The 25883-nt window shown below is 44.3% G+C and overlaps 1 protein-coding gene across 6 annotated transcripts in view; it reads right to left on the bottom strand.

Moving 5' to 3' along the window:
• The window catches only part of CUNH6orf52 (chromosome unknown C6orf52 homolog), a 68654-nt gene extending 42913 nt beyond the window's left edge, over positions 1–25741 (bottom strand). For 2 of the 6 annotated variants that reach the window (XR_011470273.1, XM_070405752.1), the window contains exons 1-4: positions 25226–25546; positions 16925–17006; positions 16517–16694; positions 12586–12631 (exon numbers count right to left, since the gene is read on the bottom strand). Coding sequence is in view for 5 of the 6 variants with exons in the window: in XM_070405752.1 (XP_070261853.1) it covers positions 12586–12631; positions 16517–16694; positions 16925–16995 (295 nt within the window). In the remaining variant the exon portion in view is untranslated. The other 4 variants (XM_070405750.1, XM_070405749.1, XM_070405748.1 and 1 more) reach the window with 4 other exon arrangements.
• Between the last annotated feature and the right edge of the window lie 142 nt (positions 25742–25883).

The following is a 25883-nucleotide window of genomic DNA, read 5'->3' as shown; positions in this document are numbered from 1 at the left end:
GATCCCGCCCGCCCCACCTCCCACCCCCACCCCAGCACAGGCCCTCACCTCCCTACTGTCTGTGTCCATTGAGACTGGTCTCCTTTTGATTCAAGGACTCTAAAGTTTTTGCACGTTAGCTGTATCTGTTAGAATGCTTTGCTACAATATCAAAAATTAAGAGTGAATTATATAATAAGAAAATTTATTATCACCCTGCACCAAAAGGTTGCTGGTTTGATTCCAGGTCAGGGCACATACCTGGGTTGCAGGTTCAATCACCCGTAGGGGTACGTTTAGGAGGCAACCAATCAATGTTTCTCTCTCACATCAATGTTTTTTTTTCTCTTTCTCTCTTTACTCTTCCTCCCTTCCTCTCTCTTTAAAATCAATAAAAACGTATCCTCGGGTGAGGATTTAAAAAAGAATATATTATTGTACAAAATAAGTCCAGATATTGAGAGATTCCAGGGTTGGCTAATTCAACAGCTCAATGCCATTGGTATAGGACAGGGTTGGGCAACCTTTTTGTGAGTGCGTGCCAAAACCAGCAAAATCTCTGACTCAAAATTCTTCTGCGTGCCAACCCTAATTTTTTGAGAACATGTTACGCCTACTTGATATCTCTTAAGGTGTACGTATGTGAAGAACCTTGAAGAAATAAAATTCATTTGAGCAACAAAAGCACAGTATATGATGATGAAAAATACATTTATTTTTTAATGTATACATGTACACTGATAGTCAGACAGAAAACTTTATGACTCCGTTTGATATTATCAGTGGGACTTTTGCTGCTGCATCACTGATGACAGAGATTTTACATCAGGTTTATATTTCGTGACCTTCAGAGATATGTACAAGCTACTACTTTCATCCGTCAGGCTATTCCTATTACGAGACTTAACAAAATTCATCACTGAGAACAAAGATTCACAAGTGTATGTGGATGAAAACATGGAGAGTAACGCTGTTGCAAAGTTTTTTAAACAGAAAAAGTTTTCTGGAATGGCATTCCAAGTCCTCAATAGTTCGTTTTTCGACTATTGAAATTGCTCTTCCCCTCTCTCGTCAATCCATGTCTATGGTCTTTAAGATAACTTGTTATGTAAAATTATTTATTTATCTAAGATGCACCTACACTGAATTTATCTGAAAAATAAAAAAGTCGATATTAAGAAAAAAATTGTAAATGGAAGATTATAAGAGAGGGTTTCGTGTACCAGCGAAAGTTACTGGCGTGCCATGTTTGGCACGCGTGCCAGGGGTTGCCCATCCCTGGTATAGGTTCAGGCTCTTCCTTCACTATCATGTCCAGTGGATCCGATTATTCCCTTAATGGTCATGATATGGCTGCAGCAGTGCCAGGCATCACATCTAAACCTAATGTCCAGAGAAAGAGAAGACAGCTGTCTTTTGTTTCTCCATTTAAAAGTGAGGAAAACTGCCCTAGCCTGTTTAGCTCAGTGGATAGAGCATCGGCCTGCGGACTGAAGGGTCCCAGGTTCAATTCTGGTTAAAGGCACATGCTCGGGTTGTGGCTCAATCCCCCAGTGGGGGGCGTACAGGAGGCAGCTGATCAATGATTCTCTCATCATTGATGTTTCTATCTCTCCCTCTCCCTTCTTCTCTGAAATCAATAAAAAATATATATATATATATATATATGTGTGTGTGTGTGTGTGTGTGTGTGTGTGTGTGTATATATATATACAGTGAGGAAAACTCACTTTAGCCAGAATTTTGTCATGTCTCTATATAAATCAATCACTATCCAGAGAAATGGGACCACTATGCGAAGCTCAGATCATATAAGAGCCATTCCCTGGGATCAGACATGGTGCTGGTCCCCAAAACACATGGCTCTAGGAGGAGAGTGGATACAGGAAAATAGGGACTTACACAACCTATGTTGGGGTGAGGAACATGAAAGGAGAACCTCACCCTCCTACCACACAGAACTAAGTGGAACCAGCTGGGGATTTCCCAATGCCAGTGGTTCTCAAAGTGTTGTATCTGCGCCAGCAGCATGAGCATTACCTAGAAACTTTTTAGCACTGAAAGTCTTCAGGTTGCACCCAGACCTATTGAATCAAACTCTGGGGGTAGTACCCAGGAATCTGTTTGAACAAGCCTTCCAGGAATTTCTGATGCACCCTAAGGTTTGAGAACCAATGTCCTATTCAAGTGATTCTCAATTGGGAGCAATTTTGTCCCCATGGGACACTTGACAATGTTAGAGACATCTTGGATGTCACAACTTGAATGTGGAGTGCTACTGGCATGCAGTGTAGAGGTCAGGACAATACACAGACAGTCCTCACAACAAAGAAGTGTCCAGCCCAAAATGTCAACAGTGCCTGTGTTGAGAAACCCTGTCCTCTGTTATGAGGCACAGCAAGCTCCTTTAGAGCGGCTGCAGCCACCTGGCTCTCCATATTGGATTCAGCTCTTTGAACTTAGTTGGGAGAAGGATTAGCATGTTTTAACCACTCACAGAGCAGGAGAGAGTCTGACCAACTCTTCTAAGTAACAAGTCTTCAGGCCTTCAAGTCAGCCAGATCAGTCCCAGGGGTCTCACTTAGGTATTTATCTCTGACAAAGCAATAAACATGACAATGTTTATCTTCAGGACAAAAAAAAAAAAAAGAACATCTACACTAATAAAAGAGAAACATGCAAATTGGTGTCACTCCGCTACCCTTCCCATTGGCTAATCAGCATATCCTTATGCAAATTAACTGTCAGCCAAGATGGCAGCCGGCAGCCATGCACTGAAGCGAACAGGGAGGCTTGCTTGCTCCAGTGACTGCGGACTCAAACGTTCCCCGCCTGAGTTGCTGGCCTCTCAGCTGCAACTCTAAGCAACTATGTTGCAAATATAGAAGCTAAACAAAGACCCAGAAACCGGCTTTCAGTCAGCCAGGCTTCAGCCAGTCGGACTGCAATACTGTATCAATGTTTTCAGCAGCAGAGGCCTCAGAGCTAAAGCTGGCCCAGAATAGAAAAAAGAAAAAGAAAAAAAGGAGCTGTTGGGAGCTTCAGTCACCCGCCAGCTGGAAAACGGCCCTCAGCCCCTCAGCCAGGCTGGCCAGGCACCCCAGTGGGGACCCCCACCCTGATCCAGGACACCCTTCAGGGCAAACCAGCCGGCCCCGACCCGTGCACCAGGCCTCTATCCTATATAGTAAAAGGGTAATATGCCTCCCAGCACCGGGATCAGCAGAGCCGCAAGGCCTCCCGGCACCGGGATCAGCGTGACAGGGGGCAGCGCCCAAACCCCCTGATCACCCTGTGGCTCTGTGTGTGACAGGGCGCGGGGCCACAACCTCCCTATCCGCCCTGCTCTGTTCGTGACAGGGGAAGGCGCCCCAACCTCCTGATCAGCACTGCTCTGTGCCTGATAGCGGGGAGCTCCCCAACCCCCTGATCGCCCTGCGGCTCTGTGTGTGATAGGGTGCGGCGCCCCAACCCTCTGATCGGCTCTGCTCTGTGCATGACAGGGGGGAGCTCCCCAACCCCCTGATCGGCCCTGTTCTGTGGGTGATAGAGGACAGCGCCCCCCCGCCCCCACGAGCCCTGCTCTGTGACGGGGTAGAGCCATAACCTCCCCATTAGCCCTGCCCTGAGTGTGACAGTGGCGGCGCCCCAACCCCCTGATCCTCCCTGCTCTGTGTGTGACAGGGGGCGGTGCCCCAACTCCCCTATGGGCCCTACTCTGTGAGTGACGGGGGGAGATCCTCAACCCCCTGATGGGCCCTGCTCTGTGCGTGACAGGGGGGAGCTCCTCAACCCCCTGATGGGCCCTGCTCTGTGTGTGACAGGGTATGGAGCCCCAACCCACCTGATGGGCCCTGCTCTGTGCATGACAGGGGGCAGCGCCCCAACCCCCTGATGGGCCCTGCTCTGTGTGTGACAGGGTACGGAGCCCCAACACCCCTGATGGGCCCTGCTCTGTGCATGACAGGGGGCAGCGCCCCAACCCCCTGATCCGCCCTGCTGTGTGTGACAGGGAGCGGTGCCCCAACTCCCCTATTGGCCCTACTCTGTGAGTGACAGGGGGGAGCTCCTCAACCCCCTGATCGGCCCTGCTCTGTGTGTGACAGGGTACGGAGCCCCAACCCCACTGATGGGCCCTGCTCTGTGCATGACAGGGGGCAACGCCCCAACCCCCTGATCGGCCCTGCTCTATGCGTGACAGGGGGTGGCGCTGCAACTTCCCTATCGACCCTGCCTTCAGTGTGACAGGGGGCGGTGCCCCAACCCCCCAATCGGCTGTACCCTGAGCGTGACTAGGGGTGGCATCGCAACCTCCCGATCCGCCCTGCTCTGTGCATGACAGGGGGCAGCGCCCCAACTCCCCAGTCGGCCCTGCTCTGAGCCCGACCAGGGGCTGCACCTAGGGATTGGGCCTGCCCTCTGCCACCTGGGAGCAGGCCTAAGCCAGCAGGTCATTATCTCCTGAGGGGTCCCAGACTGCGAGAGGGCACAGGATGGGCTGAGGGACCCCCTCTACCCCCCGAGTGCACAAATTTTTGTGCACCGGGCCTCTAGTCCTATATAATAAAAGCCTAACATGCAAATTGTCCCCTCTAATGGTCGTTTGACCAGGAGTTCGACTGCTCGCTATGACATGCGCTGACCAACAGGGGGCAGTGTGGAACATGGCGGGCGTCAGCAACGCGGCACTGGCAATGGGTGGCAGTGGAGGAGCTGCTGGCCCCAATGGGCCCCGATGAGAGCAGGACCGCGGCGGGATGATGGAGGTGAGCGGGTGGTGCCAGGTCAAGGCGGGTGCAAGCGGGGGCCCGATCGCCCCACCAACTGCCCTGCAGACAGCGACCAGTCGCAGCAGCAGGGGGCGGGGCCACTGCCTGGCTCCCAGGCACTGAGGCAGCCAGGCGGGGAGCCTGAACCCGATCCATCGCCCCGCAGGCGGGACGGTAGAGCAGGTAAAGGGGCAGCACCAGGCCACAGCAGGGTGTCAGGCGGGGCTGCAAGGCTGGGGGCGCGAACTGGGGCCCAATCTCCGCAGGCCACTCCGAGGGGCCCCACCAATGCATGAATTTGTGCACCAGGCCTCTAGTATTGACTTACGAGTGTACCAACTAACGAGTTTTTCGAGATATGAGCCGTCTCTCGGCCGATTTTTTGCTTTGAGTTGCGAGCTAAAATTCGGGTTACGAACCAGCTTCAGATACCCCACCGCTAGTTGGCACAGCGAACGTCACTGTGAACTCCACAACATCAGCCCAGCATCACGTGTCTCACTCGTTCACTTTTGATTTGACATACGAGTAATTTGAGTTACAAGCTCTGTCATGGAACGAATTAAACTTGTAAGTCAAGGCCCCACTGTATTTTATAAGAGGCACAGTCAATACATGCATTGAAGTTTCAGAACTGGCCTGTATGCGGGCCTAATTCCTCTCTTAGAAGACTGATAGGCAAACTTTTTCCATGCTTAGGAATTTTTCTGTTCAATTGAAATGAGTGAGTCTCTACTGCTTGAGGGTCAGAAAATGGAGATCAAACATCCAAGTTCTAATCTACATTTCCTATACAAGATGCAGGCAAGAAACCTTGCATCTCTGTGTGTATGAGAGTTTAACATTAGAGGAAAGTAGCAAAGGCCCAATCAGTTCAGATCAGACCCATCACATATCTATTTTCAAATGTCTCACAGTGCAGCTTGTTCTACCATGACATCGTCTGGCACTTATCCTATATAACAAAAGTCTAACATGCTAAGTGTCCAACTGTTCGTTCAACCGTTCAACCAATCGCTATGACATGCACTGACCACCAGGGGGCAGACACTCCGACTGGTAGGTTAGCTTGCTGCTGGGGTCTGGCCAATCGGGACTGGGTGAGACGGGCCCTGGAGCCTTCCCGCAGTCCCTCCTGGGCCCCCTTCGTGCACTAGTGGGGTCCCTTGGTCTGGCCTGCACCTTCTCACAATCTGGGACCCATCAGGGGATATTGGTGAGCCAGTTTCGGCCTGATCCCTGTAGGCCAGGCCGAGGAACCCCACTGGTGCACGAATTCGTGCACCAGGCCTCTAGTCTATATATATATAAAAGGTAAATATGCTAAGTGTCCAACCATTCAACCTATTGGAGGCTAATTCCAGCATATCATAAATGCAAGAAGTTTCATCAAAAGGTTGATGGAATCTTGAGGCTTCAGCAGGGCTGAATCATGTTATTACCTACTAGAATGGCCGAAGGCATTTCCCCAAACCTGAAAAGGATGCATAAATGATTGCTTGCTGCCAGATAGCTGAGGGCATTTTAATCTTCATGTTATTGCCTCCTGCTGGCCAAACACCTGAACAGCCAAAGGCAGTTCCCCCAAAACAGACAATACCTACTGTATACTAAACCTTAACCTTTAATACGTATATATATGCTTTGCCTTAGGACAATTTGTGTTAATAAAGAGCAAGGGGTCCAGAGATTCGGAAGAACTTGGTTACTGAAGGTAACCATGGCTCCCCATGGATTACAAATTTATATTATATTTCTAGTCTCTTTATCAATATACACGCAGCGCCTTCTCCAGATTCCTGGCGCCTTCCAGATGCTGGGAAAGACCCCGGGCATTACCAACCAGTCACTATGACGTGCACTGACCACCAGGGGACAGACGCTCAACACAGGAGCTGCTGTGATGTGCACTGGCCATTTACAGAGAAACAGCACTGTGGATCTGGCGCCCACAAAGCAACACTCGGCTTTCCCCAAGTGGACGACAGCCCACCAAATCGCAGCCAACACTGCCAAGACCCCATGGTGCAAAATGCGGCCCACAGCCCAGCCCAGAAATGGTGGCTGTGGGCACCGGGTAATGATGTCACATAGCAATGCCCAGCTTCCTCTCCCTAGCGACTAGCCTCCTTGCAGTTTTTTCAGCCCAGAAACACGATTTGCTTTATAGCCAGGAGCATTTTATACTTTAACCAAATGTCTGTGAAGCATTTTTCCTGTGCCTTATCTCATTTGATCCTCACAGAAGTCCTGGAGTAGGTAGATAGGAGACTCAGTGGAATCCTGTTTTCTTTTCATTAGCAGGAAAATGGAGATTTAGAAACTTGACCTGACTGAGAAGAAATGGTGGACCTTGAAAATGACTTCAGGTTTTCTCACTGTGCAGAATATAGTCAAACACTGCTGCAGTTAAATATTTTACCCTTTGTTCTCCCTGCATGATCTCCAATAATAAACTGCTTCATGTTGATATTTACTGCTGTGTTGCTGACAATTACCTGAAAGAGAAGTTGGGGTGCTTCACTGGGCTGGAAAAAGTTTAGCTAAATCAGAAAGCAGGTCTAATTAAGCAAGTTTATTCTCTATATATAAAAGGCTAAGTATACAGGAAGATATTAGAATAAGTTTAATCAATTTATCAGTCATTGTTTTTATGTTTTTGTTTTATATCATCTTGTTTTTATGTTTTTGTTTTCATATGTTGTTACATCATGTTATTAATCAATTTATATATTATTGTCATGTACATTTTACTAATTTTCTTTCATCTCTGACACTTCTATTAGAGAAAGGGCGAATAGCAGTATTAAAATATTTCTTCTAATTAATTTCCTTTCAATGAGCATGAATCTGTGCACGGGGCCACTAGTCTAATATAACACACTTCCAGAATTGGATGTGGTGGTAAAGTTTATTTACATTATGTTTTATCATTTCAATCGTATTTGAGTCCTTGGAATTTGTATTTACATACAGAACCCAGTATATTTCTGGGAGAATTTTATTTTTTGAAAAACAAAAACAGAACAGGATATAGTTAATATAATAATTGGGTAGCTTAATGAACATCTGGTTTCTGTAGGGTCTCATCTGGGATTTTAGAGTAAACTGTATCCAGAGGCTGCCAGCGGCAATTCATGAGAGAATCATAAAGTTCTTCACTTTTCACCATAAATTCTTTGTTTAATTCCTCAATATTCAAATGAAGATTGGGATCTTCGGAAGCCAATAACGCATATGAAAAAAAATAGAAAGTTTGACAAGACATATATCAGAAATGGTTTACAATTTTTAAAAAACATTAGCAGGAAATATTAAAGGCAATTAATGTTAAAATTTTTAAAATGTGTGTTCCTTTCAATAAGGCTTAAAAATAGAAATTGAAGCCAAAAAAGTAGTGCAACCAGACTCAAGGAGCATCAGGATGGTGAATGAAAATGAGGAAATGGACAGAATTAAGAGAGGTTTTGGAGATAAGTAGGCAACATTTGGAGGTGGAGTCAATTTGGGGTAAAGGAGAAAGGGAGGGTTGAGGTTGACACCTGAGTTTCTGGCAGGAGCACTTGTGTGGATATGGTGCCAAACAGGGAGCCAGGACCAAGTCCCAGTCGGGACTTTGAAAAAATAACCATGCTGCTTTACCTGCTTAGTTAACAGACTGGTATGTGAATAAATTATATATATATAACAACTAATTTAGAAAAAGAGAGGAGCCTGACCTTCCTTCTCTGAAACCTGAAACCCTGTGATGAGATGTGGTATTATGTTATCATGAAAACATCAGACTTAGATGTTCAGTTAAAGTTGCCAGGTTTCCAAGATCACTGACTTTTTAAATACAGTCCATTTTTTTCTCCTTGTATTGAATGTAACTGTAGAAGCCTTTTCTGTTTTCCTTTATAACTTTTGCAAGCCTTAGTTCATTTAGGGCCATAATGTGCTTCCTAATATTCACATGTGTTCATGCTATTTACTAGAGTTCCAGTGCCTGCGCCCTCTCGAAGTCCGGGAGCTCTCAGGTTATCTCTCACTGATGGATTAGGCATGCTCCCAGCAGGAAGCGGGCCTAAGCCATCAGTCGGACATCCTTAGCGCTGCCATGGAGGCAGGAGAGGCTCCTGCCACCACTGCTGCACTCACTAGCCGTGAGCCCGGCTTCTGGCTGAGCAGCACTTACCCTGTGAGAGCCCACTGACCATCAGGAGGCAGCTCCTGCGTTGAGCATCTGCCTCCTGGTGGTCAGTGTGCATCATAGCGACCAGTAGTTCCACTGTTTAGTCGATTTGCATATTTGCCTTTTATTATAGAGGATATGCCTGTTACAGTTTGTGCCTCCCCGCCCCCCCCAAATTCACATGTTGAAGCTCTAACTTCTAATTTGATGCTATTTGAAGATGGGGTCTTTGGGAGATAATTAGGGTGAGATGAGATTGTAAGGATAGGGCCCTAGATCCATGGGCTTAGTGCCTTAAAAAAAGGACAGCAGAGCTCTAGATCTCTCTTCCCTACCACATGAGGATATGAGAGGGTGGCCATCTGCAGCCAGGAAGAGAGCCCTCACCAGAAACCAAATCAGCGGCACCTAATCTTGGACTTTCCACTGTCCAGAACCACCAGAAATAAATTTGCTGTTAAAGCTACCCAGTCTGCAATATTTTGTTATAGCAGCCTGAACTCATTAATGCGATGTCCTTTTGTATTTATCATTTTAGAACCAAGATCATCCAATAGCCCCCGCCCATCATATAAGTTTCATGAGCTACTTCTTATTTTTCTGCACTGGAGTCATTTGTGACTGTGTTGTCAGATTTTTGTTTGCTGGAGGCTAATTCCAGCATGTCATAAATGCAAGAAGTTTCATCAAAAGGTTGATGGAACCTTGAGACTTCAGCAGGGCTGAAGATACATATTATTGCCTGCTGGAATAGCTGAAAGTATTTCCCCAAACCTGAAGATCTACATGTTATTACCTGCTGCTGGCCAAACAGCTGAACAGCTGGAGGCATTTCCCCAAACCTGAAGATACATATGACTGCCTGCTGCCAGACAGCTGAGGGCAGTTCCCCCAACCTGACAATGCCTACTGTATACCACGCTTACCTTTTGGTATGTATATCTGCTTTGCTATAGGCCAAAAAGCCCTGGGTCCAGAGATTCAGAGAGAACTTGGTTACTATAACTAAGTCTCCTCTGGCTCCCCCATGTATTCCAAATTTATATTTCTAGTCTCTTTATTTTTATGTACAGCCCCTTCTCCAGATTCCTGAACCCTTTTAAATGCTGAGAAAAACCCCGGCACTTGTTCTTTAGAGTTTTTATCCCTCGGAACCATCTTTCCTTTGAGAGCTTCTAGTCATAAAATTAGATGTTTCTATTTTTTTATATATATAGATTTTTTTTTCATTGATTTCAGAGAGGAAGGGAGAGGGAGAGAGGGAGAGAGAGCGAGAGAGAGAGAGAGAGAGAGAAACATCAATGATGAGAGTGAATCATTGATCAGCCGCCTTCTGCAAGCCCCCTACTGGGGATCAAGCCTGCAACCTGGGCATGTGCCCTTGACCGGAACTAAACCTGGGACCCTTCAGTCCACAGGCTGTAGCTCTATCCACTGAGCCAAACCGGCGAGGGCTAGACGTTTCTATTTTTCCCTGAATGTTCTGAAATTTTTTTTTCCTAAAGTCATGTGCTAGGTCCTTTACCTCTTTGTCTTGGGCAGTTGTTTGCTAAAAGGCTCCTGACTCTGCATGTTCCTGGTCAGGGGAGCGCATGCTTATGAGCACTCTCTCTTGTAACTGTGGCCTAGAAAACAAACGTCAGCTAGAAACCTAGATTAATGATCTAGGCCAGTGGTCGGCAAACTGCGGCTCTCGAGCCACATGCGGCTCTTTGGCCTGAGTGTGGTTCTTCCACAAAATACCACATGCGGACGTGCACGTACAGTGCGATTGAAAACTTCGTGGCCCATGCGCAGAAGTCGGTATTTTGTGGAAGAGCCACCTCAAGGGGCTAAAGAGCTGCATGTGGCTTGCAAGCCGCAGTTTGCCAACCACTGATAGGCCCTTCCAGTGATGTTGGCCAAAGGGGCACTAGAAGCCCATAAAAGTCAAACTCATTACATATTTCCTAAACCTGTGGGCCTTCTAGACTTATGCTGTAGCCACTAGCCACATGTGGCTATCAAGCACTTGAAATGTGGCTAATCTTAGGTGAAATGTGATGTAAACATACATTGCATTGTGAAAACTTGGTATTAAAAATTTTTAAGTCTCATTAAATGTTTATATTGATTACACGTTGAAATAATATTCTGACTATATTAGATTAAGGTTAAAATATTTAAATTAATTTTCCCTGTCTCTTTTTGTTTCTTGAATTTGGCTACTAGAAAATGTAGAACTACCTATGTGGGTGGATTTGTGTTTCCCATACATTTCTACTGGACAGAGCTGCTCCAGATCTGTGAATAGCTAACCCTCATGTGGTTGTTATGTGCCAAACCTGTTAAAACACTTAAAAACACTTTAGAGCTACTGCCATCATTTCATAGGAGGTAGGTTTTAAATCCCATTTTACAGGTGGGGACACCAATGCACTGGAGATGAATTAATGTGGAATTACAGAGCCAGTAAGAGAGATCTGAACTCTGGCAGTCTGGCCCCAGAAAGCACAATCTTATTGTATGTCTTTCTCTGTTCTTTTTATAGACTGTTTCTGAAGAACTGATAAAAGCAGGGAGAATAGACACACTTTAGACAGAATGAAATCCCCCGCCCCCAGCTACTATGAGCACCTGTTATTCATATTCCAATCAAGTACTTCCAACTAGAACTGCCCCTCGTTTTCTTTTAAACATCAATTTCATTGCATTCACTAGTAAACATTGAACACCAACTAACATGCAGACTTTGTATTGGTTCCTAGGACTACAAAGATAGATGCTCCCAGATTTGATAAAATCACAAAGGCAGTGGGTTGTAGGGATGAGGTGAGGGTAGGGAAAGAGACCAGGTGGACACGTGATAAGACAGACATTTGATAAGGAAACAGGCAAAAGTGTTCTCTGCATTTTGTTTCTATTCCTCTTTCCCATAACTTAAAATAAATAAAAGAAGCCAAATGTTTTCTTTCTTTCCTCAAATAAGACACATTCAGAAACAGGGTTCTTCTCTGGGCAGATACACTTTGGTCTTTTCAAAACAGATCAAGAACTACATGAAGAAACACCTGACTCTACAGAGGGGGCCTGCTGGGTCCTCCAGGAACCAATAACCCTAAGGCAGTGGTTCTCAACCTTCTGGCCCTTTAAATACAGTTCCTCATGTTGTGACCCAACCATAAAATTATTTTCGTTGCTACTTCATAACTGTAATGTTGCTACTGTTATGAATCGTAATGTAAATATCTGATATGCAGGATAGTTTTAGGTGACCCCTGTGAAAGGGTCGTTCGACCACCAAAGGGGTGCGACCCACAGGTTGAGAACCGCTGCCCTAAGGGGAGCCAGGAAGCCAAGGCCACAGCAAGTGCCTCATGCTTTTCTCCTTAAAAATCTAAATTAAAGCATAATTAATCCCAAAGTTTAAACTTATGGAGGAAACATCTTAAAATCAACTTATCGTCTTATTTTGTGGAAATGCCCCCATTTCCCAGTCCTTCAGAAAGACCCAGAGTGGAGGTTTCACTAAAGCTGTTCCCACAGAGGCAATTTCCAAAGAGTAGATGAACTGTTGAAGAAAATGGCTTAGACAACCTACTCTGGTATTTTCCAGTAGGACCTTTCAGTTTCTACCCATTGTCAGTTTTGTTTTTAAATACTGCGACACAAGGTTTATGTTACCTTCGAGTAGGTTTTCATCTTGGTTTCCCGCCAGAGCTGTGGTTTCCTACAATGAAAGTAAGTATTTTATTTTAAGAAAAAAATAATTTCACTTAAAGGTTGACTATCACACAGGCTTTCTTAGAAAAATCTAGCTCTCACAAATAATATCTAAACTCTCTTTAGATTAAATTTATTTTTGAACTTTGATTAGGAGAATCTTTAAATGATATATTACAATTATGAAATGAGTGAACTATATCAACAGAAGAAAACCCACAAAGGAGGAGCAAGCCCAACAAAGGCCTCTGGCCTCTCTGAAGCTTCTGAGAACGGGCATCTTAGAGCCTGCGATAGGCGTCCGACACCAGGAATGTTGGCATCCAGATGCCACAGTCCCTGTACTAGACACCCAACTCTCTACCTGGAGCTCAGCCCTTCTTTCCAGATGACAATCTGCTAAGTCTCCACAGCCACATCAGCCCACCACGGCCTTCTAATCGCACCACCAACTCCATGGCTCAGCCGAGGATGGGGATAGTGGGTGCTTAAGGAAATGCAGAGGGTACAGAAAAAGAAACCAATCAACCATTGCCTTACATACTGAGAGAAGTAAGTTCCAGAAGTATTCCCCAAATAGATCTTGGCTGGTTAACCCAGTTTGCTCTACTGGGGCCTAAGTTCCTATGACTCCTCTTTATAGGCACCTGTTGGAAACCTGTTTTTGTTAAGGATGTACAGCTGTTCCAAGCAATCAGCCCATCCAGGAAGGGCTGAGTTAGCTGGAAGCACTAATGACTTTAATTAAGCCTCTCCTGCTAATAAGGACAATATTGCATTGAAAGCCAAAGATCCATTACTTCTTCTCTTCAATCTACCTGAAAGTATGCCTCCCTTTTGCTCTGAAATAGGTCCTGATTTGCAAAATAAATTATATGGTTACCATAAATTTAATCACACCACTGATTTTTTTCCATTTAGAAATGACTAAGAAGCCAGAATCTGTGCTTAAATGAGTCTTTCTTTCCTTCCTTTGTGTGTGTGTGTGTTTTAATCCTCACCTGAAGATATTTTTTCCATTGATTTCTAGAGAGAGTGGAAGGGTAGGGGGGGAAACATTGACACGAGAGAGACACATTGATTGGTTGCCTCCTGCACATGCCCCTACTAGGGCTGGGGAACCTGCAACCGAGGTATGTGCCCTTGACCCTTCGGTCTTCGGGCCAACATTCTAACCATTGAGCCATGGCCCAAACGATGAGACCTTTCTTTTAATACAATGTCCAAGTAACCTCACATTTCCTCCTTTTCAGTGTGTACTCTGGTAAATGTGGATCCTAAATTAAGAGGCTGTAGAGAGCAGGAACTGTCTGAAGACAGGGCATTAGAGAATGAGGTTCACCTGGAGAGTGTATGCTGCTGGTTGTCCTTAAAGAAGGGCACATCTATAAATGGTTTTCCTCTGTTGGAGGTAGTTTGGGCAAGTTGTGCTGACGGACACCCAAAGACCTGAGAATCATTTTGAAGACATCCACTTCCTGTAATCTTAAGCAGGACACAATGCCAAAATGGGGAGGCTAACCCTTAACTTGGGGAGGCTAGGGCTTCGGGTGTGCTACAGTGGGGGAAGTGGGCGAAAAAACTGACATCTCATAGAGGGCGCACCTTATTAGGGAAGACTCAAGTGAAGATGTGTGAGTGAGACTCACTGGAGAGCCTTATGGTCTTGACTTTTGCTGACCAAAACTCTCACTAAGTTTCCTAACCGGGAACTCCCACCAAGAGAGCAGGCAGGTGGCACAGGTATGGTAACCAAAGCCATTAAAGAGAAAATATATATAATTCTTGAAGGAAAAACTACATGTTATAATAAAAATTTGACTAGAGAATGAAATATTAAAAATTCAAAATGTGTCAACACAAATGGGGAGAAGAAAAAAGGGAAGGAGTGGCAAGGAGAGAAAAAAAGTGTTAATTTCTTATTTATTCATGAGTGGAGAGATACAGAAATAGTTTCATTTCTGGAGTTGGTAATATACTCAAACCAATACTTCTCTATTTAAAGATCTAAAGGTAGCCACTAGAAGTCAGACCATCTATCTCTCAAAAAAAAAAAAAAAAGAAAAGAAAAGAAAAACAGGAGGGTAAAAGAAAAAAAATGTGCTAAAACCTCAGGCAATGTAGCAAGATTTTTAAAAAATATATAATACTAGAGGCCCAATGCACGACATTCGTGTACTGGGGAGGGGGGTGGGGCTCAGCCTGGCCTGCACCCTCTTGCAGTCCAGGACCCCTGGGGGATGTCTGCCTGCCGGCAGTCAGACATCCCCCGAGGTGTCCTTAGTGCTGCCATGGAGGCAGGAGAGGCTCCCACCACCTCTGCTGTGCTCACCAGCCATGAGCACGGCTCATGGCTTCTGGCTGAGCGGCGCTTCCCCTGTGGGAGCGCACTGACCACCAGGGGCAGCTCCTGCGTTGAGCATCTGCCCCCTGGTGGTCAGTGTGCATCATAGCGACTGGTAGAACAGCCTTTGGGTCAATTTGCATATTACCCTTTTATTATATAGGATGAAGCATCTGCTAAAAGGGTACAGCCCAGGTTGGGTTTAAAAGAAAAAAATAGTGAGAAGTCTAACAAGATATTTTCTCTAAGAGGCACACCTAAAACAGACTTGTAAAACTGAGAATGAAAATTTGGGCAAAAAAATTAGCAAGCAAATACAAGTTTTAAAAACAGGGCTTAGCTGTTCAACTCTGGTGTTAAGGCCAAGGCCATCACACAAAGGGACACTGTGCACATCAGGAAATAAACTGGGGAGAAAAGCCTGTGACACTTTGACTGCAAAGGGCTCATTTCCCTAGTATGTAAATACCACAGTCAAGAAAAAGGGGCACAACACACAGAAGAAAGGTAGGCAAAAAAGGTCAACTAAATCAGAAAACAGATACCAATAAACACCTGAAAAAATATTTGCACTCAATAATAGACAAATGCCTTCCTCGCTTGTCCAATTGACTAATCACACAGAAAAACAAACAACACAAAAAAACAGAAGCAAGCACACCTACAAACAATAGTGGAAAGCGCAAACTCAGGCAGGTTTTTGGTAAGTTGCTGTTTAAAATTTTTAATGATATATCCTTTAATCCAGATCTTCCACTTCCAGAATTTGTTCTTAGCCAAAAAATAACAACACTCAAATGCCTGAAGATAAATAAGTAAAAGTCTGTTAAGGCACTGACAACATTTAAAATGTTAGTCAATAGGGATGAGCTAAACTCAAAGCACATTCAAATGGGCAGCTTTAAAGAAAGCTCTCCAGATGCAATCTGTAAGCAGAAGCAAGCAAGAAGCAAACAAGTATATATCACACAGTCCATTCCTGCCCAAGGCGCTCCCAACCCCCCAAACAGAAACAAACCCCTATCACACTGAGTTAGCAAGAGTACAGGGGGAAAATCTAGAGGACAAGATCACCTTCAACAGCATTTTCTTGAAGTGGGGAGCTGGAGGGGAAGTGGGAATGGGGGGAGGCTTTCAGAAATAGGTTACTTGAGTTACTTGAGTAATCAAAATATTAAAGTATCTTTTAAAAAGTGTGTTAATGTTCACTGCCGTATCAAAGCAATGCAAAAAAAACCCCACAAACCTACCTCCTGTGCTATTTTAAGTGTTTAAGAGTAAAATCTATTGAAAGATGATAATCTAAAATTTAGTAACAAGAAATTAGGCATCAGCCCATTATTTTGTTTTTGGAAGAGAGTGAGGACTTAAATTGTTTGCAAGTCAAAATTTCTGGGGTCATCAGCTGTTACTCTCTGGTATTACAACAGGGAACAAAAGCCACCGCTGCCGGAAACTGAATGGCAGGATGTGGAGGTGTGAGGATAGGAAAGAGATGTTTCACGCTGGGCACACCCACCAACACACGATTCATTGAGAGAGTGATACCTCGGGTGTAATGGGGGTTCCAGCTGGGAGTCCAGAGGTCCCATGCGCAGACAGGGTGTGCTCATTTCCATCCACTGCAGGACCACAGCCACAGCCAGGAAGAAGACGACAGCTGTGCTGTTGCTCATACCCGTTGCCAAAGGGGTCCCTCTGGTAGAAGTGGAATTTAGGGTTCACTCTAATAGTAGAGGGGAGACGACAGGAATGGCATCAGCAACCGAGGCAGAGTCGTCCAAAACCACAGAGCTTTCTCCTTTCCCAAAAGTTACAAGTGAGTATGACTTCTGCTTTAACTGTTTAAGAACACCCATTTTCAAAGCAATCGTTTGTAAATTACCCCCAAAATATGTAAGAAATAGAACCCTAAGCAACCTTCATTTTCACTCAGAGCAGGAAAAAGCACCTCACCTTTGCCAGTACCAGTAATAATTATTCTGTTGAGCTCTGTCAAAACCTGCAAAACTCTTCGGTCCAGCCATTGATCCAGAAACTTGATAAAAAGAGACAGAGAATCCAGAGTTTTTACTTCTGAGTCAAAAATTCCAGCTCCGGAGCTAAAACCTCTCAACCAGACAAACAACTCTCACAACTGCCTTAATCCCTGCTAGGCAATTAACTGCTTGATTTTCAAGACAGTGGGGTTTAAGGCACGGGAGTCACCTGAGGGCACTGCCACTATTCAGCTGGCCTTGAGCCTCCGGCCCCTCTCCCAACTGTCAGGCCTGGGGAAGCTGCCCAGGGGGGCGGAGAGGGAGTACGTGTTGGGCAACTGCACAGGACACACTAGTCTCCACCCCGCCTCCTATGTAAGGGTCACTTTTAGCAATTAAAGCTTTTAAGACAAATACAATTTGATGTTCTCTTCTCAGTTATCAGCACCTAGTGGACATATTTCCTGCAGGCTGAAATCATCCCAACCAGCTGGTAGGAAGCACTGGTACATCACACACACACACACACACACACACACCTTAATTCGAGTGCAGAAAAAAAAATTCGAGTGCAGAAAAAAGAAATTCGAGTGCAGGGAAATCTGTGGTTCAGTGTATTTTTTTAAAGCACAAAAACGCTCCCCAAATTTTAATGTACATTTGCACTACCTGGGCATGTTGTTTAAAATGTAGGTTCTGATTCAATAGATTTGGAGTGGAGCCTCAGATTCTGCCCTTTCTAGCCAGCTCCAGTGTACTTTAAGTAGCAAGGCTACACAAAGTGTCAAAATTTAAGATAACTTGTGAGTCTAAGAAGGAACAGTTAGGGCCTGGTGGGAGTGGCTCAGTTGGTAGAGCATTGTCCTGTGCACGGAAAGGTTGCTGGTTTGATTCCAGGTCAGGGCACATACATGAGTTGCAGGTTTGATCCCCAGGTTGGGGCAACTGATAGATGTTTTTCTCCCTTTCTTTCTTTCCTTCTCTTCCCTCCCTCCTCCCCTGCTCCACTCTCTCTCCCTCTTTCCCTTCCTCTCTCTAAACATGTTCTCTGATGCCCTCGGGTGAGGATTAAAAACAACAACAAACAAACACATACTATGCTCTCAATAAACATTAACAATAATTACTTTTTAAAAAAAAAGAAACAGGGTTTGGCAATTTCCCTGAAGCTTGTTAGTAACTAACAAGCTTATTAATTAATATTCCACTATTAATGAACTATTCCGCTATCCAAGTGCTTGATGTATTCTATATGTATCTGTCTATATGTGCCTGTAATGAGAAAAATAATAATCACAATTAAATTAAATCATTCACCCATTATTTACTGAGTCCCTACCAGGCAGGTGGGTGACTGGCACTGGTAATATACTGGAACTTATACTCTAGTGGATTTCCCATGTTTTCAAAGGAGAGGTCATTGATTAGCTGCTGTGGCACACATTGCTAAGTGCCACCCAATATTGATTCCTTGCCTTTTCTTCCTTAATAACAGAACCCTGATTTAATTTGGGGGCAGCAACAGGCCTCCCGAAAAGACTACATTTCCTAGCCTTCCCCTTGCAGGGAGGAGATGTGGCCAGGTGGCCAAAGGCTGGCTAATAAGATGTAAATAAGAACTATTATAAGGGATTGAGGAAAGCTGTGTAGACAAAGGGAGTTTGCTTAGCTGGAAGGTCTCCTGGTCCTCCGCCCTTTCCCCAAGCCTAATGCTGAGATTACAGATAAGATAGCTGGAGCCAAAATAATTGTGCACCTATCTTGGCCTATGGGATGATAGCAAGGAATAAGTCAGAAACACACATACGGGATTGGAAATAAAGAACAGGTTTAGGTCTCAATGACTATGGACTGACCCGCTACACCAGCACTAGACTGGCCTACCTCCAGATTTCTTTTAAGGAATAAATGTCTTGTTTAAGCCACTACTGTTTTAAGTTATATGAAGTTAAACACAATTCTTAATAACTATAACAGCTTAGACATCAAAAAAACATCAGTTACGGATTCTCTTTTTGTAAAAACTTTAATACTGGGGTTTTTTCCCTTCTATTTTGGGACTTTTTTTTTTTTTTTTTTTTTTTTTTGGTAAAAAGAAAATTAGAATTTTGGCTATGAGGGTAAGAAAGACCACTGTAGCTGTGAAGGAGTTTGGGAGTTGAACATTGATAATAAGGTAGTAAGGAGGCTGAAGATGGGAGAGGCCAAAGTAGCATGTTGAAACCACCTGGGAAGATAGCAGGAGTGAAGCACAGAGCACCGTGAGCAAGGCTCCAGAGATGAAAATAGACATTCAAGGGTTTTGTTGATGACAGTGACAAGGAAGACTTCACAAATTTAAAAAGAAAAAAATTATATATATATAAATTGATTTCAGAGAGAGAGGAAGGAGGGAGAGAGAGAAAGAGAGAGAGAGAAACATCAAGCCCGCAACCGGGGCATGTGCCCTGACCAGGAATCGAACAGTGACCTCCTGGTTCGTAGGTCGACGCTCAACCACTGAGCCACACCGGCCAGGCCACAAATATTGTTTTACTTTTTTGGCATGCGGCCTACTGGCCGAGAGTTTGATATGCTTGTTCTATAAGCCTCAAGTGCAAACGTCTCATATTTCACTTGGATTAGTCCCATGAAGCAGGTGAAGCAAATTTATACCAGGGTAGACTATTGGCCAGTGTCCAGGTGGAACAGCCCACTCTCTCAGCTTCCCTCAGCTTTACGTGCAAAGACCAACGTCTTCTGGGAATACAAGCACATGCACCCTCTGTAGTCCTAAAATTTAAGACTTGCTACCTGTTACACTGAGAAAGAAGGATAATTGGGCAGGAATATTAGACACATGATATTTCTAACAGGGCTGACTTTTCTCCACTGTATCCTTCTTTTAGCTCAGTATATCAACTTTGTCACTACCCCTAGTCCCCCCCCCCCCAAAAAAACCTGTTTTTTCTTTAGCAAAACAAAGCAAGGTACTCAATAAATATCTATTGAAAGAACGAGTAAATAAAAGCATTGCTTAAATGTAAAAAGTTTTCAATTTAAAAGCAAAACTAAACTCCTGTTTTAGTGTTTATGAACTCTAAACAGTTGGTTGTTTCTTAGCAACTGTAGTTTTTACAAGAAGTGTGTTCCGTTTGAATCCAGTTGAACAGGTATATAATTTTGTAGTTTTTCTTTAGACCAGGGGTGGGGAACGTCTGGCCGGCTGTATAAGGCCCGTGAAATCATTTGGTCCAGCCCTGCCAAGGCATTAGGGGTGAGTTAATTAAATGTTTGACCAAATATAGCAGGCCAAATTTTAAGTTGATAACTTTGTATGGCCCTCGAATGATATTATAAATATCCAAATGGCCCTTGGCAGAAAAAATGTTCCCCACCCCTTGGTTTAGACAGTGAAAAACCACTGTTCTTCTGTTAAAGAGAATGCCCAAGCCCAAGGAAACAGAAAAAGCAGCAGCAGCACTAGGTCTACCGTTACTTAGCTGTGTGGTTTGAGGAGTTCCTTTTCTGTACCTACTTCAGCATTTATGACCTTAGACTCCATTGGTGTATTAAAACCTCAATTAGGCCCTAATCTTTTTTTAAAATATTTTTATATATTTTATTGATTTTTTACAGAGAGGAAGGGAGAGGGATAGAGAGCTAGAAGCATCGATGAGAGAGGAACATCGATCAGCTGCCTCCTGCACACCTCCTACTGGGAATGTGCCTGCAACCAAGGTACATGCCCCCGACTGGAATGGAACCCGGGACCCTTCAGTCCGCAGGCCGACGCTCTATCCAGTGAGCCAAACCAGTCAGAGCTAGGCCCTAATCTTTTAAAAAATGTAACAAAATTTTACCAATGCTCTCTCCAAAAATGTACATATACAATTTTGCATATAATTTCAGGAATTCAAAACCTCCAAACCAATCTATGAACTCCCTAGTTTTAACACCTGAACCAGATGCTAAGATCATCTGAGCTCTCTAATTGGTTCCACTAATTTCTAACAGTAAAAAAAAGAAAAAGAAAAAGTAAACCACTTTGAGTTATGTTTATGTTGCTTACACTACAGTTTTCATTCTAGAACCAACTATATTCTAAAAGATTGAAGCAAAATACTTTTCCAAGTTACAAGGTTCGTCTCCAAAATGTGTCAGCAGAACAGAGAACCCAGAAATTGGCCCAAGCCATTATGCTCAATTAATATTTGATAAAGGAGGCAAGAGCATGCAATGGATTAAAAAACAAAACTGTGGTACATTTACGTGATGAAATACTATGCAGCTGTAAAAAAAAGAAGGATCTCTTACCCTTTGAGAAAGCAGGGAGAGACCGAGAGAATATTATACTAAGTGAAATAAATCAGTCAGAGAAAGACAAGTACCATGTGATCTCACTCAAATGCGGCATCTAATGAACAAAATAAACTAACAAAATAGATACAGAGACATGGAATCATGCAACAGACTGAGGATCTTCAGAGGGAGAGGGGGGAAAGGCAAGGAAAGAGATCAACTAAAGAACTTATATGCATATATGCATAACCCATGGACAGAGACAACAGTGGGGTGAAGGCCTGGGAAGGGGGACATCTATAATACTTTCAACAATAAAGATAAATTAAAAAATAAGTAAATAAATACAAACTTTCTTCAAGTTCCTAAAAAAATAGTGTCAAATACTTAAGCAGGTAAAAGTGTGACAATCTGGTAATACATGTTGAATATAGCAATTATCCTGTTATTGTGATGTTAAAATAAATTTTTAAAAAATATTTTTAATTGATTTTTTCAGAGGGAAACACTGAAGTAAGAAACATCTATCAGTTGACTCCCGTACACATCCCAACAGGGGACCAAAGCCACAATCTACATATGTGCCTTGACCAGGAGTCAAACCAGCAACCTTTCGGTGCATGGGCTGACGCTCAACCAACTGAGTCACACCAGCTATGGCTAAAATTAATTTTAAAAAATATTAAATAGATACTACTTCTTTTTTTCTTTTTAAAACATATTTTTATTGATTTCAGAGAGGAAGGGAGATAGAAACTAATGATAAGAAACATCAATTGGCTGCATCCTGCACGCCCCCTACTGGGGATCGAGCCCGCAACGTGGGCATGGGTCCTTGACCAGAATCAAACCGGAGACCCTTCAGTCCGCAGGCTGAAGCTCTATGCACTGAGCCCAACCGGCCAGGGCAATGAGTACTAATTCTTAAACAGCAGTTGAGATTTCTCTGGGGTAATGAGGCCGGGCACCAGGGGCATTCCAGAAGCAACAGGATATACAAAGCACAGAATTTTCAAACAGTTTTATTCAAACATTTTTTTTTCTTTTTGGATGAGAGAATACTACTTTCACATTAAAATAAACAGGTATGGGGAGAGAAACCAAGATGGCGGCATAGGTTAACGCCGGAGTTTGCTGCCTTGAACAACCACTTCAAAAATACAACTAAAAGACGGAACAGACATCATCCAGAACCACAGGAAGGCTGGCTGAGTGGAAGTTCTACAACTAGGAGGAACCGAGAATCAGAGGAGGCGCAGTGCTGAAGTAAAATACTAAGGTGCGGAGTGCGCACGGCGCGGGCTGGTGGCTGAGGGCGTGGTTGTCTGTTTCAATCCGGAGGGAGCCTCAGACTCAGAGCTCCAGATCCGGGCGAGTCTCTAGGGACCCAGATTCAAACGGGAGAAGCAGGACTGTCTGGCTACGGTCCCTCCGAGGTTTGCAGCTGTTGCTGGGACAGAGAGGCAGAGCCCCTGGGGACGGACTGAGAGCAGCCATAACTGCTCCCTCCTCCGCCCTGTTGATCCCGTGGGACCCGCCCCGCCCAAGCCCTGCACAAAGACATTTGCCGGATAGCCTCAGGCAAAGGCTAGATTAGCACCTCCCTAGAGGACACAAGTTCTTCCACTGCAGACACAGCTGATTATCACAGCCAGTCGGCCTGGAAGTCAAATCCCTCTAGTATTAACTATAACAATCAAGGCTTAACTACAACAAGACTGCGCACAAAGACCACTAGGGGGTGTACCAAGAAAGCGTAAAAAATGCAGAGACAAAGAAACAGGACAAAACTATCAAGGGAGGATATTGAGTTCAGAACCACACTTTTGAGGTCTCTCAAGAGGCTTCTAGAGTCTGTCAATAAACTTGATGAGATGTACAGGAAATCTAATGAGACCCTCGATGGTGTGATAAAGAACCAACTAGAAATTAAGCATACACTGACTGAAATAAAGAATATTATACAGATTCCCAACAGCAAACCAGAGGAGCGCAAGAATCAAGTCAAAGATTTGAAATGCGAAGAAGCAAAAAACACCCAACTGGAAAAGCAAAATGAAAAAAGAATCCAAAAATATGAAGATAGTGTAAGGAGCCTCTGGGACAGCTTCAAACGTACCAACATCAGAATAATAGGGGTACCAGAAGATGAGAGAGAGCAAGATATTGAAAACCTATTTGAAGAAATAATGACAGAAAACTTCCCCCACCTGGTGAAAGAAATAGACTTCCAAGTCCAGGAAGCGCAGAGAACCCCAAACAAAAGGAATCCAAAGAGGACCACACCAAGACACATCATAATTAAGATGCCAAGAGCAAAAGACAAAGAGAGAATCTTAAAAGCAGCAAGAGAAAGAAACTCAGTTACCTACAAGGGAATACCCATACGACTGTCAGCTGATTTCTCAACAGAAACTTTGCAGGCCAGAAGGGAGTGGCAAGAAATATTCAAAGTGCTGAATACCAAGAACCTACAACCAAGATTACTTTATCCAGCAAAGCTATCATTCAGAATTGAAGGTCAGATAAAGAGCTTCACAGATAAGGAAAAGCTAAAGGAGTTCATCACCACCAAACCAGTATTATATGAAATGCTGAAAGGTATCCTTTAAGAAGAGGAAGAAGAAGAAAAAGGTAAAGATACAAATTATGAACAACAAATATGCATCTATCAACAAATGAATCTAAGAATCAAGTGAATAAATAACCTGATGTACAGAATGAACTGGTGATTATAATAGAATCAGGGACATAGAAAGGGAATGGACTGACTATTCTTGGGGGGAAAAGGGGTGTGGGAGATGCGGGAAGAGACTGGACAAAAATCGTGCACCTATGGATGAGGACAGTGGGTGGGGAGTGAGGGCGGAGGGTGGGGTGGGAGCTGGAAGGAGGGGAGTTATGGGGGGAAAAAAGAGGAACAAATGTAATAATCTGAACAATAAAGATTTAATAAAAAAAAATATCTAAAATAAACAGGTATGTCACGGAGTAAAATGCTAAAAGATTTTTTTAAGATAAAATATGAGACTTCAAAGAAATGTCCTACTTACTCATTCTTTCGCTTTTAAAATTCTTACCTATTGATTTTTTAAAGAGAGGAAGGGAATGAGAAACATTCATTTGTTGTTCCACTTATTTAAATGGAGGAAGGGAGTGAGAAACATTCGTTGTTCCACTTATTTATCATTCTTTGGTTGACTCTTGTATGTGCCCTAACTAGGGATCGAACCACACCTCAGCCTCTAGGTAGGACGCTCTAACCGACTGAGCTACCTGGCCAGGGTTCTGCTTAGTCATTCTTTGCCCCATGCCCAGGGGACACCCATTCAAGCAACTTACACTCCGCTGACCTTAGTGGAGGTAATAGTCAAGAAACAGTAAATAACTGAAATAGTAAAATAAATTCTGGAGTTTTGTAACATAAAAAGATAACTAGCACAAAGCAGTTATTACAAAACAGCGAACGACTACTCTGGTTTCCCAGAGACCGAGAATTAATTTAACTACAGCATTTTCCAGTACCTGGGGTCTGTTTACATGGGGAGTCGCCCACGTGCACAGAAGACAAGGCCTTCCTTGCGCTACAATGACAACCAAAGCGGCCCAAGTGAAGGCATTTCTACAAGACCAAACATCAATGAAAACAAACCCAAGTTAAATACAACTTTGTACTGACAACTCAGAACACCAGAGAACATGGTCTTGGGAACAGAAGGGTGTGCTACAGAAGCAGCACTAAATGGGGTTTGAAGAATCGACATCCACCTCCCGCTGGTCAAATCCAGGTGCTAGGACGTTTGTGAGACGAATTACACTCCAAGGTTTACTCTACTGGAAGTTTGTGCAAAGATGTAATTTCTAACACATCCCTGAAACTCCAAACCTCATGAAAAGTTCAAATGTAAATGAAGGTCATCTTCCTTTTGTTGATGTTTGGCTTTGCACCTAACCTGCGGAGGGGGTGAAACTTTGAGATTTACTTCTGGACGCTCACCACGGATGGCTGCGCCTTTCTTCCCCAAGTAGTCGGTCTTCACACCGTCAGGCCAAGCGTTCTGCTCCCTCCCCAGGATTTGCCACAACTGCAGTCCCGGGAAAGGAAAGGAGTGCAGGGCGGGTTACCTGGCCGGAAGGCGGGGAGCGAACTTTCTGGGCCCAGACTCTCCCGCCTGCTCTGTTAACAGCGAACCCCAAATCCCACCTCCTCTTTGCCCTACTATGAGAAAATGTGAGAAAAAAGTGCTCATTCCATTGCTTCCTGCACGAAAAGGAAACCTACTACCCCGTCTGTCACAGCGCGCAACAGAGAACCATCACACACCTACAGCACCTTATTGCCAGGGGTCCCGCCCAGGTCGGAAGCTGGCCCGCCCCTTCCTTAGACGTCCCGGAAATACGGGGCTTCCGCCAAGGATGTCCCGCCCACTCCCCTAGTTCACGGCTTTCTAGAATATGCCTGCTTACCCCAATTTTTTCCTCATAGCAATGAGAACCTCTTCGTGTGGCGTCCTTCCTTGTTGTTTGCTTGTAAGTCTCGCGTGATCGTCGAGCGCTGAAACCGTTTTCACGGATGCAGGCGCTTTGGCAGCCCTGCGGTGCTGACGTCTATCTGCGCGCCGACAGCGGAAGGACCCCGTCCTCCTGCATCCGCT

This window comes from Myotis yumanensis, unplaced genomic scaffold (assembly GCF_028538775.1).
Source record: "Myotis yumanensis isolate MYYU_CA2020_CCGP unplaced genomic scaffold, mMyoYum1.0.hap1 SCAF_2, whole genome shotgun sequence".
NCBI classification, from domain to species: domain Eukaryota; kingdom Metazoa; phylum Chordata; class Mammalia; order Chiroptera; family Vespertilionidae; genus Myotis; species Myotis yumanensis.
The sequence above is the reverse complement of the archived record's forward strand: the minus strand, read 5'-3'. Positions and strand labels throughout refer to the sequence as shown.